This window comes from Phaseolus vulgaris, chromosome 1 (assembly GCF_051622355.1).
Source record: "Phaseolus vulgaris cultivar YP4 chromosome 1, ASM5162235v1, whole genome shotgun sequence".
NCBI classification, from domain to species: Eukaryota; Viridiplantae; Streptophyta; class Magnoliopsida; order Fabales; family Fabaceae; genus Phaseolus; species Phaseolus vulgaris.
Window position 1 is genome coordinate 47,490,001 of NC_143498.1, and position 16,897 is coordinate 47,506,897.

Here is a 16,897-nt window from a genome sequence, read left to right on the forward strand (position 1 = left end):
GGCTAGTTGTTTGTTTGAGGCCTAAAATGAAAGGCCCATTAATATTACATTCTAGGCAATTTCTTTTTACATTCCTATAATTTCTTCTTGAACTTCCAAAAGTCTACTAAAAAATCATTTTGTCTTTAGTAAAAATAATAAGTAATCCTAAATCCATACACCCTTCGTCTTCTTCACCCCTTTAGCACCCCTTTAACAAAGACCTCCACATCTGATCCTGGAATATCACTTTTGATTTTTGTTCACATATAGTTGTTTTACCAATTCAAATAGTACTAAAATGATAAAAAGTCATACGAGGAAACCTTTGAAAAATATTTGAAAATCTAAAGGTTGGTTATGAATCTCAAAAGCTTAAAAGAAAAAGGTTGCAACCATGGTTGAATGGTAAACTGTTCAAATTGATGGAAGATACAAAAGAAACGAATATGAAAGAGATGATAATATTATTGGACATGATGGAGAAAGAATTGAAGAGGGAGAATCCAATGAAGTAGAAGACCTAATTGATGATTAAGACAAATAAAAGGATGGACAAGATGAAGATGATGAAAACATGGGAAAATAGATGGAATATGTGCAATTAGAGAATGAAGATAGGAACGTGAAAAAGATACACAATCAAAAAGTGAGAACTATAACAAAGAGACTAACGCATCTAGGGTTATCATGAGGATGACAACAAGCTTAGGTTTTTAATTTGAATTCATAGGTTTGAAAAAAGTAGAAGCGGAGAGGTGAAAATTGATAAAGGATTGAAACAGGAAAGCAAAAGAAGGAAATTATGAACTCAAGCAAAGTTATTAGCCACAACTCTAACTCAAGTTATGAATTTAAAATAACATTATGAATTGGATCATTTACTAACTTTATATTATGGATTGGTTAATATGTGATATAACCCAACTTTACAAGAAGATGACCCGAAACACTTACTTAATCACTTGGTAAAGTTTGTGTCCAGTGACAATCTTCATCGAGTTATCACCTTATCTTGCTAATCACAATCTTAATCCAAGTGAAAATCATAAAAATAAGTGTAATTGCAATTCAATTCATTTCAATATGAGAGGTATTTATGAATCCCAAAATACATTAGGGATTGACCAATATTCAATACAACTTTATATTTTTGATTGACCAATCTCAAATGTATTTTTTAATGCATAAATACGTTTTGGCTAATCCATAATATAAAGTTGGTAGAGAGTCCAATCTCAAACATGTTTCTAGATCCATAAATACATTATGTATTGGACAATCCAAAATATCTCATATGGAAATACATTATGTTTTAGACAATCCATAATACATAAAATCAATCTTACTATATTTTGGATTATGTAGTCCAGAAAAATTACATAATCCAAAATTAAAAAAAGAAACCAATAAACTAACTAGAGATGAAAATCACCACCTATCACTGCCACCAAAGCAACAAACTCTACAAGCTTTACCACTAAACTCATTCATGTATAACAAGGAAACCCCATGACCTAAAACTATTTATAGAAGGGTATTTTTGGAATTAAAAGAATTATGGAGATGCATGGAGAAAATATGGGAGTGTAGGAAGTAATTAACAACATTCTACCTGTTCCTGTCCATCTATCTTGCATTTCCATCCATCAAACTAAGCTCCACACAATACACAGTGAGGAACACCTGACACAAAACAAAAGAAAAGAAAAGCTAAGCTTCACTGCCATGCCTGCAACGTCATTCTCGTGTTCGTTCCTCTCCCTGCAACCACGCTTCAATTCCTACGTCAACCCTATTTTCCGTTCACTCACCTTCCAACTCTCTTCTTCACCTTTCCCGTTCAATGCACCCTTCTCCAGCATTAGAATCCGCTGTTCGCTTTCGCGACCGGCGGAAACCAATTCTACGACCGGCGGCAGGTCTGGCGCGTTAACTCCTGGTCCCTCCGTCGGCGGCGATGTTCAGAAAATCGACGTGAATCCTCCCAAGGGGACGCGCGACTTCCCGCCCGAAGACATGCGCTTGCGCAACTGGCTCTTCAACCATTTCAAAGAGGTGTGTGTGGTTTTGGATACGAATTACTCATTGCCGTTTTGTTCTTGTGCCTGTTTCAGCTCGATTGTTGTTTTTTCTTTTGACAATTTGGTCTTTCAATGTGAGGATCAGGTTTCCTGGTTGTACGGATTCGAAGAGGTTGATTATCCGGTGCTTGAGTCGGAGGCTTTGTTCACTAGGAAAGCAGGAGAAGAGATTAAGGACCAGGTATCTCTTTCGCTTTATCGTTTTTGTTCATATTCACTATGACATCTTACTATTAACATCTCAACAGATAAAGAAGGCTCTGAAACTACTAATTCCCTAGTTTTTAGTTTGACTGTGACATCAATCAATTAGTGTTTTCGTAAAGGTGATGTCAGTGGACTTTGAATTATACTCGTGCTCCATTTGTTTGTTCAGTATTGCTAGTTTGAACTCTAGTTATGTAATTTGTGCCTTCTTTCAACTGGTCTGAATTACTTTATCTTAAAGTTTTCTGCACTTCATAGTTGCATTATGCTTGGGACAATGATAAACTCTGTGTTTTTCTTTGTTTAGCGCTCCGGTGATGATTTTGATGAGTTACTTGGTTTAATATTTTATATGATGGATAATGTCTTAGGTGTTAATCTGTCATTCTATGTTTATTGTCACGAGTCTCTGATAGACATGCTTCCTCCTTCCTTATCTTGTTGTTTTAGTTGTAGTATAGTCCTGTAGATAAGCATTAAAACTCCAAATACTTATTATCAGCATTGAGCTAACTGATTATTTACTGTTTCATAAATCATATTGAGAAGAAAGTCATTTATGTTTGATTAAGTGCATGTTGTTTTGTGTCTGGCCAAGTTAAACGCAGCTTCATGATCTACATACAAGCGGAAGCTACTTTAAGTTTCATTTTTTAACATCCGATAAATGGGTCTTAGATTCTAAATGCCAATGCAAATAAGTTATAATTTTTTAAAAATGATCTTGGTGTTTCCCTGTTTCGGCAGTTGAGGCTACTTCTCTATTATTCTGCACACTACACATAGACAATTAATACATTGAAAATCAGACAATATGCTGCGTGCAGCGAGTCTTATTGGCGTCATTCTATTCATTGACTTCATTAGGAATTGCTAGAATAGAGCCATGGTGTGGCTTTAAGGTATTTAGAGGCTATGCTTTTAATTTTCCTAGTAGCACAACTATAATTAGGTTATTTCGAGCTAGACATGTATGCATGATTGAGTGTGTGATATAGTTTTTGTGTCACACAAACAGCATGCCCGTGGTGTGCTTAAAATATTAGCATTTTAATCAAATATCTTTTAATAAAAAAGTTTATTAAGAGAGCAGATAATGCAAATACATTAAGGAATTTTTACTAAATACTAAAATATATACTTTTGAATTTGCAGCTTTATTGTTTTGAAGATCGGGGAAATCGCCGTGTTGCATTAAGGCCTGAACTTACTCCTTCTTTGGCAAGGCTGGTGATACAGAAAGGGTAAGGTTAATTCTTATGCTCATATTTTAGGGTTTTCCTATATTTGCAGTTTTGATATTAATCTATGCCAGAAAAGTTAAGCTTTAATATACTTAACTTTAATATCTTGTATATGAATGCCAACTTCTCTTTTTCATGTTTGTTCTATAACTTCTAGGAAGTCGGTGTCATTACCAATTAAGTGGTTCACTGTTGGACAATGTTGGCGGTATGAGAGAATGACAAGGGGCCGTCGTCGTGAGCACTACCAGTGGAACATGGATATTATTGGTGTTCCTGGGGTTATGGTATGTGCTGCCTGATATACGCACTTTTTGAAGTTATGGATTGTCCTCTTTCTGGTCAAATGTTTCATGATTGATTCAGAAAGCTAGGCACTAAGGTGTCATCAGTTAGTAGTTGTGCCATTATAATTATGTTTGTGTAGCATTTAGCTTGTTATGGTAAGATATCCTTTTAGTAGTGATTGCTTTCTTTTATTCATTTTCCCTTCTCTTGTAACAATACAGAAACCTGTGCCTTCTATTTGTAGTCTAGTCAGAAAGTAATGAAAATTTCTGAACGTTCTTTGTTATTAAGTCATGAGATGTGTTGTTTTTTTGTTTTATATTTTGTTTTTGACATGCTTTTGGTTGAGTTTTTATGGTTGTTTTGCATTATGTACCTCATTTTAAAATTTTGAATGATGGTACTTTTAATATTGTTGAATGCATTGGACTATAATCTATTATATGTATTTTTTTACCATGCTTCTTTTGATGTTGTAGGCTGAAGCAGAGCTTATATCTTCTGTTGTCACTTTGTTTAAGCGAATAGGAATCACAGAATCAGATGTTGGATTTAAGGTTTCCAGTCGAAAGGTGGAGATTTCATTTTCATTGTATGTGTGAGATAGCCTATTTAACACATGGTGAATATTTAAATTGCTTTTACTAGAAATCAGGGATGCAATTAATTATCACAATTTTAGTGATTTGATTTATTCTTATGTATTTATGAGGGATTTTGCTATGCTCTAATACATGATTATAAATAATACTCATGTAAACGCACAACATATCTCCCTCATTGTATTGCACATCTCCCTTCTTCGGGGTTTATATTTAGTTCTATTACCTGAACATGCGACTTGTGAATTTAAAGATTTAACTGGTCAAGATGTATGATAGATTGAATTTATCAAATTCTTTTAGCTATATGCTCTACATTTGTGGTTGAAAAGTCATTGAAATGTTGGTTTAAGGGATGTTGCTATGGGCAAGAACATAGGGTTGGGGTCTTCCCTAACATAGTGTGTTGTTAAATCTTGGTTAAAAAATAGACTTTGTTTGGTTTAGTAGTACCTAGGAGTATGTTAGATATATATCCTATATTTTTGCACAATACAAACTAAGTCCTTCCTTGCCGTGTTTGTTTTGACACTTTTTGGTCACATGCCTGTTTTGCATGATTGTTTTATCTTCATTTATTGTGACAATTAATTAATAATATTTTGTCAAGTGCATTGTCACTGGGTTAATGCATGTAGTTTGTTTCAACTTTGTAGATAAACGGAGTCTGCATACAGCTTTAGTTCTAACATTTAACTTAATTCGTATGGTTCTTTTTATTGCTTTGGTTTATGACAGTCTTTTACTCTGTTGGATATCTCCTTACTGTACAGGTTCTACAGGAAGTACTAAATTGTTATTCAGTGCCAGAATATTTATTTGGCAAGGTCTGCGTCATTATTGATAAAGTGAGTGATACGTAATGTTGCTCTTTCAGTTTATTTTTCTAATTGTTGATGCTGCTGTAGCATTCTTGATCCTTATTTGTCCATGAAAAAAAATATATGATAAGGGATCATGATAACTTCTATTTGTTCCTGTGGATTGTTAATGACAAAAAACATGTAGAAGTTGAACCAAAAGGCTGAAGCTAAGATCAAATGCCATTAAATTTCCATGTACTATAGCTAGTTCATGTTTATTGGATAAATGATATTTCACATCACCCAACATAATGCTAAAATTATATGCGAAATTCAGTCCTAGTACAGAATATGCTTTTACTATATTTGTTAAAAGGAAGTGATTAAGTCTGTGTGAACTACACAAGGAAGGAAATACTCATGTTAGGTGTACAAGAATAATTACAAAAAACTACATGAATATGTAACTAACCCTAGTTAAGTAATACAAGAATATGATATGCCTAATTTACAATATTATTATAGTTAAAATTTCTTGGATTCTCACATATATAATTAATTTGAGGACCTACCAATGAGTTGGTGAAAATATTCGCCAATTAATTATTTAAATTGAAAAACTAGTGATGTCTTTGGATATGATCTTGCATTTTACTTAGGCATGTGCTCTTTACTCCGATAACACTCGACGACAGTATGGTGTTAGGATTTGATGAATCTTCTTTCTGTCTAACAATTTGACGACCCTATGTCTACGTCTTTGGGATGAGTTCATGTGGCCCTTATGATTATAATGAACTACTCCCTCTTGTTGCTTCAAATCCAACTCAGGCTAAGAAGGAGCAAGAGAACAACACCTTTATTGCACTGGCTGTTTATGGCTTGCTGTCAGTGTGGTGCTACATTAGATAAGATCCTTGGATCCCTTATGGCCCCAGTGATGACATTTACCTCTTTCATGCATCTTCTAATTCCTCTGAAGCACACCATCAAGACCCCTACCTCTACTATCAGGGATACATCAACCCTTTCTTCCCAAAGTAGCACTTCTAGGTGGTCATGCACAGGGTTCTTAAGTTCCAAAAGTTGCCACAAGTGTGATCGCTATCATTCTGCTCGACATACTATTGATTGATGATGGAAGGTACATGTTTAATCACCTTTCTTGACCAATGTGTCTCAAGCGTTCTTTGTTGATCCTACTATGACTTCTACTTCAATGACTGATCAACCCCTTATGACTATGACTACATATTACAACCTTGTATGCTGGTATGTGAGTTGCTAGACCTTTTGTGCTATTGCTGTGGTGGCTCACTATGGTAAATGTACTGCTTGCATCTCTTACTCTCCTTCCTTGGGACCACAGATACTTGATTTTGGCGCTTTAGACCATAGACTTGGTAATTGATCTTTTTGGAAAATGGATATAGGCCACATGTAGTAAGATGGATTTTTCAAGTCCAAGTTTTGAATCCCAAAGGATTATTGTAATACTCAAGTAAAAACATGTTTGTTTATTAAATTAGTTTAAGGTTGTAATTGTAAATGCATGTATTTTGTTGCAAAGTAGAAAAAAATAGTAAAGCAAAAGAAATCAAACTTTGGACAAGTAGTTAAATGGTTGGCAAGAACAACGAAGGGATTTTATAGATATTAAGATTGTTGTAGGTGGAATCAATTGTTCCATGACAAAGGTTAGGTGGATCAAGTCACAATTGAAATGTGGCGCTTGTGTTGTTGCACTCTTAAGTAGAAAGAGTTGTGGCCTGATTATCAACTATAACTTTTGCCTATTAATAAGCGTTCAATTCAACAATTAGTAGATATGACAAGGTCACGAGTTAGATTTCCAGTGGGACAATTGTTTAGGGGAGATTGTTACAAGTTGCACAATTGTCCTATGGCGTAGGCTAGGTGAACCGAGTCACAATTGAAGAGTTCGACTCCCAGTGAGACAATTGTTGAGGGGGAGATTGTTACAGGTGACATCAATTGTCTCGTGGCGGAGGCTAGGTGGGTCAAATCAAATCGAGACGCTTGGGTTGTTCCACTCTTAAGTAGAAAGTGTTGCGTCCTGACTAACTATGAGCCTAATAGTAAGCAATCAATCCAACAGAGATGTCAGGGTTGAGTTTCTCTAAACTACCCCTCATGCAAATCACTATAATTACTTATTGTTAGTAAATTCCAACTATATCATCAACTTCAAATCTTAATCTCTTAAGCAAATGAACCTAAAGCAATTGATTATAATCAATCACTTGAGAATTACGATCAATTTGTCAGCATAGATTAAGAGTTGAAAGATGCCTAATTAAAATTAGCCTATTCCTACTATTAATTTCTATTGGGTCCAGAATTCTAGGTTCAAAAGGTGATCAAGCTCAATTAAAATCTCAATTAATCAAGTAAAAGGTGATCAAGCTTATACGGACATTATATTGAGAAGAACAATATAATCATAAAAACTTTGATAAAATAAAATAGAAATTTGCCAAGGAATTTGGAGAAATATCCATAACTTAGGTTTTTTGGCCCCTAAAAATTGCACCACAGGCAGCCTACCAGACAAACCTTTTGAATCCCCTATTGGTTGACCCTTGTGCAGGTGACTTTTTTATCATTATTGAACAATGACACAATGAAATATTTTTTCAGGAGCTCTATTAACCAACCAATCATGGTCATTTTATTTCCCTATGTATCTATCCTATTAGTTTAAGGTAAGATTCTCAAGAAATTATATTTAGTGGATGTCTGTAATATGTCTTTATATTCAATAACATTCTCCTAGGGGCCAACAAAGCAAATGAATAAGCAATATTACAAACCTTTATTGTCACAAAAAGAAACCTGTATGTGTGGACTAATAGATCGTGAGTTTTATTTGTTGTAAAATGTCATATTGTGTGGGTATCCCCCTTTATTTTTCTTTTGGATCAATATGGTTTTACCCCATTTTTAGTTCATGTCTATGTAATAATTGAAATTTCATATTCTTGTCTTTGTCTACTGTTGATAAAGATGTGATCATAATATCAAAGATTTTTTTTTAATAAAAGAATTGTTAATTTGGTACAGATTGAGAAAATTCCAGTTGACGAGATAAAGAAAGAGTTGAAAGCTGTTGGTCTATCACAAGAGGCTGTCCAGAAGCTGTTGCAAGTACTTTCTGTGAAGTCATTGGCAGAGTTAGAAGGTTAACCCTCTACAATTTTCTGAAATCTTATATCTTGTAGGGAATACTAGAAAAACACTATAAAATAGCCTGTTTGTTGTAAATAAGGGATTATTAGGATAAAAATATCCTAATATTACCTTAGTAATTTGAATAAAATATCCTTAGAATCTTCACTTTTGTTCCAGCAGATTTAATTTTAACTTTTAAGAGAATGTGATTGTTACAAAATAGGAGTTGAGAATGTAATTAGTATGATCGAAATTAATAATATATTTCTTTATTCTCTCTCATTTTTGAAGTCTGTTGTAGCATTGTGCCAGATGTATCATTTCCTTATGTTATGGCCTGTAAATGATGAAAAGTTCATTATTTTTCTTGGTCAACTTCTTTGCTTTGTTTCTTTTTCTTGTAAATAATGAGAGAAATATAATGTTCCCGTTTTTGTTGTGTTATTTACTTCTAAGTACTTGAAGGCTGTCAATGGCACCACAAATTGCGTGTACTATCAATTAGTTTGCAAAATCAAGTCATAGAACTTACAAAAAATATAAATTTGGTTGTATTCAGAGAGACTTGGGAGCAGTGGGGAAGCACTTGCTGATCTGAAACAGCTATTCTCTCTTGCTGAAAAAACTGGTTTCTCGAAATGGCTTCAATTTGATGCGTCAGTTGTTCGAGGTCTTGCTTACTACACTGGTATTGTATTTGAGGTTAGAATTTCATGGATGATACCAAATAGATGTTATAGTTTACATCAATTTAAATAATGAGTTAGGACCGTTTTTGACTAAAATCTTGTTTGTGGATTACATGTGTTGCATAATTCTGTACTTCTCTAGTTGGACTTATTCTATGACAAGTGTGTAAAAGGTTCGTTCAAATATTGAGAAGTTTTTCTTGGGGCTTGTGTTTTCAAATTTAAACACTTCATGCTTAATGTCACTGAAAAATAATTTAAGATTAATGGCTTGTGTAACAAAATTTGTGATAATTGACTTTGACAAATAAAGGTTGAAGTCTGTTTTATTAATCGCAAGCATAGCAATTGGTGCAAGTATTCGATGAGTAAGAGATCCTTGCCATAGGGACCAATACAATAGTTGACATATTACAAAATTCAGTATGTTGAAATATGATTTCAATTGATTTGTAATATTATAAGAAACAAGAGTTTAAATAAACAAAAAATTAAAACAAAATGTATAATTAAGCTGTAGACGAATTTTATCAAACATGTGGAGGGTAGCAAAACCCAGATTACTCGAGGATTGTAAGATGTGGTTTAATTTCCCAAACTCTTTTTTCATGCATCTAGTAAACCAGTTCTAATTAAGTTTAAAGTTTATTTATTAATGTCGACACAAAAGATAGTTCAAAACCTAATCCCTTAGTGAGAGAGTCTAAGTTCCTTTGTTGAACTATCAATCCCTTGAGTAGCGTAACTGGGCAACTTGCTTTAAGAACAAGGGGTTTTAAAAGATGACTAATGAGCTTTGCTCTATTCTTAGATACAAAACCCATGAGGTCCTCTTTACCGAGTCAAGGTTCAAAATCATTTTCCAACTACATTCAAACTATAAATCTTTTAAAGAACATAAACCCAATACAAGTACTAAGCACGTAGAAGGAGACAAATAACGAATGATAAACATAGATTAGTTCTTACAGTAGATACATGAGGAAGAGTCCCAGCTATGTCAAACCCCAATAACGAAGGATTTAGCTTCAATGAGCCTTCAAAATGGATTTGGTGCAATCTTACAAATCTTCAATGGCTCTTCCAGTTTCTCATTTCTTCTTTCTCTGCAATGAAACTTCACAATCTAATACAATTCCAAATGATTAAAACTATAAACCTACTCATTTTAAAATAAATTAGGTGCATTCTTCAAAGGCTCTCTTCCCGTTTCTCATTATTCTTTTTCTGCAATGAAACAACACAATCTAATACAAGTTCTAAAGGATTAAATCAATAAACCTACTCATTTAATAACTAGATTAGCATAAAAATTATTAAAAGGAAGATCTAGGTAAAGAAAATGTAAGATAGATACCAAGACATGTAGGCATACAAAACATTTAATAAAAGTGCTCAATGAAAACCATAATCTTGATTTAGCAATTTTTCATTTGTTTGATGATTTTAAAATAATAGTTTGTAGTCCTTCATAAGACATTGTGAAGTTTGTACATACTTATGTTACATGGAGGCCGAGCTTGATACATTCAAATTCTGTGACATGTAAGATCCTAGGTTATAGAATTATTCCTTGATCTACAAGAGGATTAAATGCATACATTTCCTATCTTTCCACTATATATGTTTTGCTCTTGATAAATCCTTTTATATTAAAAGGGAAAAAGAAAGAGTATATACTTTATAGGCAACTAAACTATCATGTTACTAATGCTTACAGAGAAAGAATATATCGGAGTCTTACTGGCAATATTTTAGTGTGACCAAGTTACATTCTTTATGATTCTTTCCACTTGTTTTAATATGTTGCTATTGTATATATTTGGTGTTGTATTGCTTTCTTTCAAGTGATTAAATTTCTTCAGTAGGGTTTTGACCGAGAAGGAAAGCTGCGAGCAATTTGTGGTGGTGGCCGATATGATCATTTATTCTCAACTTTTGGTGCTGATGACATTGCTGCTTGTGGTTTTGGATTTGGTGATGCAGTTATAGTGGAAGTAAGTCTATAGCTTCAGTAGCAAGAGATATTCAAAGCCACAATGTTTCTATATTAAACCATTCTGTGTATTTTCATAAATTCTATCTGCCTTAATCTATTACGTCTCTTAAAGTTTAGGACTAGGCAGTATATACAGTGAGGCAAAATGTGAAAAACTATTCAATTCAATAATGTTGCTGCTTATCTATACAAATAGTGTTAGAAAGCTCGTCTTTTGTTTCAATAGCTTTGAGAGCAATACTATTCTGTCTCACTGCAACATATCAACACAAATATCCATAGAAGGGATTGGATTTTGATTTAAAATCCATCCTATGCAGGTCTCAAATTCTGGTCTTAGTTTCATCAGGAACTGATCACGTTTGTTCTCCTCTTGAACTGTTTGACAGTGCCCCCTTGGGTAATTTTGCATTGTTAAAAGCAGAATATTCACCCCACAAATCAGGAAACAGGATAGTAGTGCTCAATGACAAATTTCCTTGGATGAAGTTTCTGATCTCCAATTCCAAATGGAAATGACGTGCACTGTTGTTCTAATTATATATCAGTTTCAAATATTTCCATATTTCTGTTGCTGTAGAGAATGACCCTAGATTGCCCACCATATGTGGTTCAATTGAACCTAATACAAGGTATGATACATGCATCTTCAGCATCCCATGTTCGAAGTTCTTGGTTGGCTTTGGAAGTTGGACTAGTCCTATCAACATGACCCACAATTCCTTCCCTTTCACAAATATTTTGAATTGAAATTCCCAACTAAAATAATTTTTCCCATTGAATCGAACAATACAATTTTATCTAGACATGATTAACCAAGAACATATTCTCACCAAAGAAGATTTCAAGAATTTGAACATGAAGAACCCAATAAAAATTTGGATTAGGAAGTGCAAACAAGATGCAAAAGCTCCTATAGCATAACAAGAGACTTAGGGTTTTCAATTAAAACTCTGATACTATATCAAATTTAACTAAATGACTTTCATCACCGAGAGAATTCCTTTTAATAAGAAATGTTATACAAGGAAGCTTTGCCTAATACACGACTAACTTACAACCATTCAAAATTGTCAAGAGAAGGGGAATTTGAGAAAGATGTTCACTTCAGATGAATGAAGTAAGGACAAGTTGTCTAAGGAAGCTAAAGGGAGGGAAGCTACAAAAATTGTTCTTATGCCTTCATTTTGGAATCATGTTGTATTTACTCTCAAAGTCTTGACTCCTTTTGTTCATGTACTTCGTCTGGTGGATGGGGAAAGAAAAGTAGCTTTGGGCTATATATATGAAGCCATGGAGAAAGCCAAGGAAACAATAATGAAGTCATTTAGTAACAATGAAAGTAAATACAAGGATGTATTTACAATCAATGATAATAGATGGACATGCCAACTTCATTTTTGAACCTAGAGTTCTATTATTCCTACCCATAAATGGAATATGATTTAGAAGTTACAAATGGATTGTATGCTTACATCAAGAGGTTGGTGCCACGTAAAGATGTGCAAAAAATATTTTAACTGAGTTACCTCCTTAAACGCTTTCTAAATTGCTTTAAGATATAAATTATATCATATAATAGTTACATTCTAAGTTACTTTTATAGCTCAATGGTGGAAGAATTATGAGCACACAACTCCCAACTTGCAAAACTAGCAATTAAGATTTTAAGTTTGACATGTAGTTCGTCGGGGTGTGAGCACAATTGGAGTATATTTGAGCAAGTAATAACTATTGTTCATGACATGACTCATTCAATTATTATCTTTTTTGTAGAATGTAGAAAGAAATTAATTTACATTTTACTTACTCATAATGCAAATTCATTAAAAAAAAGGAACATGCATGACCACAAAAGGTTGCATGGTTTGGTTTAGATAAAGTATAACCAACTACTTGCTCAAAGATACAATATTAGGGATGAAATAGACCCTATTGTACTGATTGACATTGATGAATGCAAGGAGTGGTTAGTGGGACAAGTAGATGATGATAATGATAATGAAGGGGAGGGAAATGAGTTGGTTTTTTATGATGATCCCAATCTTAATTGGAAAATTGTTTATGAAGCTTCAGGTGTTGGATAACCAATAACTTATACAAGGAGACAAACAACTAGTAAAAGAAAGCAACCATCAAGTGGTGGTATTGTCATTGGATCTTCCCATGCTTCTAAGAAAGGTCCAGGTGCCACTTCAACCCTAACAAGGATGGGCAAAGAGAATATTCATATTGGGGTTGAGAATGAATTGCATGATAACTTTGATTTTAAGTTGTCAAAATTACTTAACTTTGACAAACTTCAGGTGTTGAAGAACTAATAACTTATACAAGGAAACAAGCAACCGGTAAAAGAAAGCAACCATCAAGTGGTGGTATTGTCATTGGATCTTCCCATGCTTATAAGAAAGGTCCAGTTGCAACTTCAACCCCAACAAGGATGGGCAAAGAGAATATTCAAATTGGGGCTGAGAATGAATTACATGATAGCTATGATTTTGAGTTTGAAAAATTACTTAATCTCTAAAGGGGAAGAGGAGGAGGGATATGTCCCATTGGATAATATTGAAGACAATTATGTTGAGATTGAAGAAGAATCGAATAATTAGAAGTTTAAGACATTTATTTTATGTTTTTTTGTTATTTTAAATTTTTGAACTTGAAATTTGTGGTGTTTTTGATTTGATGTTTTTGTTATTTGAATTTCTAGACATAATATTATTAGTTATGATTGACTCTTTCATTATTTTTGTATTACAATTATATTTTTGTATTTTTTTTAAATTATCTATATGTATATATTGAATTCTTTTGACTACAATGCTTCTGCCATAACCCAATATTTTCCGTTATCCGATATTGATAATACTGAAACTAGCAAATTAACAGGTAATATTATAGAGAAATTATTGGGGAATCAATAAGAAATAAATAAATTAGGGATTTACCATGGTGCTGACAAGTGACTTAGAATTAGGGTTTGATTCTAGAGAAGGAGCTTGAGAAATGGCTGCCACATGGCCATTGTTCTTCGTTGCCTTTACTAAAGTTATAAGTCTCTTAGTATAACAAAATTGAGTCCCCATCATTGAGTTTGACTTTCTGGAGGGAACCCAAGACCTATTCAAGCAAATTCTTTTAGGAGAAACTTCCTCACTGAAAGTGCCACCTGCACAGGTGGTCGCACTTCATTAATAAATTCTGATTTAGCAATTCAAACCTGTACAACTCAGGACGAAAACACAGACTTCACAAAATATGCACCAAAACTACACAAATTTTTTTCAAAATTGAAATCTGTTTCTTATAACAGTAGATGAAGAAAGAGAAGAGAAGGGACTAGTTGGAGTCAACAACATTCTCGACAACACCCAATCACGTGAAGCCACTAACGATCTCACTGCATCGCTGCCAATCATCTATCTTGAAGATTGTAGTGCAATTCCATTACCGTACATCAAAGCATGTCCATAAACAAAAAATCAGCAATCAACACAACATTTCAAGAATTCTTTACAAAGGTTCCATATGAGGGAAGGTCGCTTTTGATGTCAGATTTTGAGGTTAGGGTTTCAATGGGAGGTCCAGGGGAACGATACTTGACAGAGGAATTGAAATTAGAGATGGGAAACTACTGTGGTAGATGTATGATATCATGGTGAAGACTAGATCAATCCTACTGTGAATAAATATGGTGCACTGTAGACCAACCACAAGAGTGGTTCACCGTAGTCAAACAAAATATCTTCTATTCATACATAATAAATGTAATGAATCTATATATATAAAATCATCCTTATATCCGTGTGTATTCAGTCCATTGTTTATGTCTGTTTTTTTGTAACAGTTGCTCAAAGAGAAGGGTCTGTTTTTTGTAAATCTCTATTATGATAATTATGCAGCAGTGCACTTTTGCTTACTCGTGTTTCTTCTCCTTTGTCAATTGTGCTTGATGCCTTTCTTTTTTTGTAACAGTTGCTCATATAGAAGGGAATGTCTATTTTGTAAATGTCTATTATGATAATTATGCTCCACAGCATTTTTGCTTAGACTAGTGTTTCTCCAACTTTGTCAATTGTGCTTGAAGTCTGTTTTATTGTAACAGTTGCTCAAAGAGAAGGGTCTGTTACCAGAGCTTAACTTGCACATAGATAACATTGTGTGCGCATTGGATGAAGATCTTCAAGGATGTGCTGCTATGGTTGCTAACATTCTCCGAGAAAAAGGGCATAGTGTTGAGTTGGTTTTGGAAAGCAAACCACTAAAATGGTATACTTTTTTTTCTTCATTTTAGTTCCTTTTCTTAAAGCATACTTGAATTTCTTTGGTAGGTCTTCTGATATGATATATAAATCATAATGTTTATTCTCTCCTAGGGTTTTTAAACGAGCAGCCAGAGTAAATGCAGAGCGGCTTGTGTTAGTGGGGAATTCAGAATGGCAAAGGGGCGTGGTTGGTGTCAAAATTCTCTCTACTGCAGAACAGTATGAGGTTAAACTTGAAGATCTGAAGTAAATCAGAATTTGATTTTTGTTGAGGTTTATGCATTTTGTCTTTAGTATTGGTTTTTCATTTACCTTTATTTATTTACATAGTCCTTGAGAACTTGTTTTGTGTACATACTCACCTGCATCCGAACATGCATGTGATTATTCATGCACCAAAACTGTGTGTTCTGTTTACATTATTTTAGCTTGTTTTCCCACATTCCCTGCTCCACCTCCCCATTTCTAATCTCTCTGTGTGTGCAAGGACATGACCAACACATAAGACAGATTTGGTGATAACCGTGTGCTGAGATATACAACGGCCACTTTATTAAATGAAAAAAAGTTTCTTTAACACCATGAACAGTGAAATACATAATCTAACACTGCTTATAATAATATTTTAAATTAAAAAATTAAATAAAAATAAAAATAATATTAATTTATTAGAGTGTGAAGTGTATGTATATACTGTTTGCAGTGTTAACATATCAAGACTCTTATTGAATTGACTTAATTAAACTTGATACTTAGCTAGCTCTCCAACTTTTTTTTAGTTAATTTTATTAAACAGACTATAGCTTTTCTTTAATTAATTTTCACTCACGTGAGTCTTCTAAATAGGCCACTGTTGTTATTTTGTGAGCAGGTGCTTATTAAGTCATATAAACTTCATTTATTGGTTTTCTGTGATTAATTGTTTGGGAAAGGTGGGTGAAAGATTTTAAGTACTTTATGGTTCACTACAAAATCCTTTGCATTCTTCATAAATCTTTTTCTGAAAATTTAATCATAAAATCAAATTAACAAAGTTCTTGGAGTAATTATGGTCTTGCTCTAAATGATTTTACTGAAATTTTGCTTTTTTGATGGAGCCAATGGTGGAGCAATGCATATGAGACAACCCTACATAGTAGCCTAGTAATTGGTTAATTGTTCCATTTTTACACTATGAATAGCTATAGGATTCTTGCATTTCTGAGTTTACAAGATAGACTGGTCAATATGCTTAATTATAGTTCATAGAAGAGGATTTCTTTATTGAAAAGATGGGTATTCCCTCTATCACTCTAGAGAACATGTTTGCTTGTTGTCATAAAATTGCACCATCTTCGTTTTTATCAAAATTTTTAAATCATTTTCAAGACACTGCAGCTTGCAGTTTTTTATTTCTTTTTATTTCTATATAAATAATTACATTTTTCTATATGTACTTTCTTGTTTTTATTTCTAAAATATTTTATTTTATATAAATATCACTATGGCAAACAATAGGTAATTAGAGGAAATTAGTGTGAAGTACAGGAATAATGGGGGAGGGGG

At 33.5% G+C, this 16,897-nt stretch overlaps 1 protein-coding gene and 1 pseudogene across 8 annotated transcripts; both read left to right on the top strand.

The window, feature by feature from the left end:
* The first annotated feature begins 1,534 nt into the window (after positions 1 to 1,534).
* Positions 1,535 to 15,794, top strand: LOC137814470 (Class II aaRS and biotin synthetases superfamily protein). Of its 8 annotated transcripts, none has more exons than XR_016522910.1 (11): positions 1,535 to 2,037; positions 2,149 to 2,244; positions 3,426 to 3,514; positions 3,672 to 3,801; positions 4,282 to 4,374; positions 5,178 to 5,252; positions 8,292 to 8,409; positions 8,959 to 9,101; positions 10,954 to 11,085; positions 15,193 to 15,356; positions 15,464 to 15,794. XR_016522910.1 is itself a non-coding variant. In XM_068617239.1 (11 exons), exons 1-11 carry the CDS (start codon positions 1,708 to 1,710, stop codon positions 15,600 to 15,602), a joined length of 1,506 nt encoding a protein of 501 aa, XP_068473340.1. In that variant the 5' UTR covers positions 1,535 to 1,707; the 3' UTR covers positions 15,603 to 15,794. The 8 variants fall into 8 exon arrangements, 2 of the variants coding, with proteins under 2 accessions (XP_068473340.1, XP_068473341.1); XR_016522911.1 differs by having other exon boundaries at positions 8,959 to 9,087; XR_016522912.1 differs by having other exon boundaries at positions 8,959 to 9,087; positions 10,957 to 11,085.
* LOC150029669 (uncharacterized) lies at positions 12,151 to 13,089 on the top strand (annotated as a pseudogene).
* Positions 15,795 to 16,897: the final 1,103 nt, after the last annotated feature.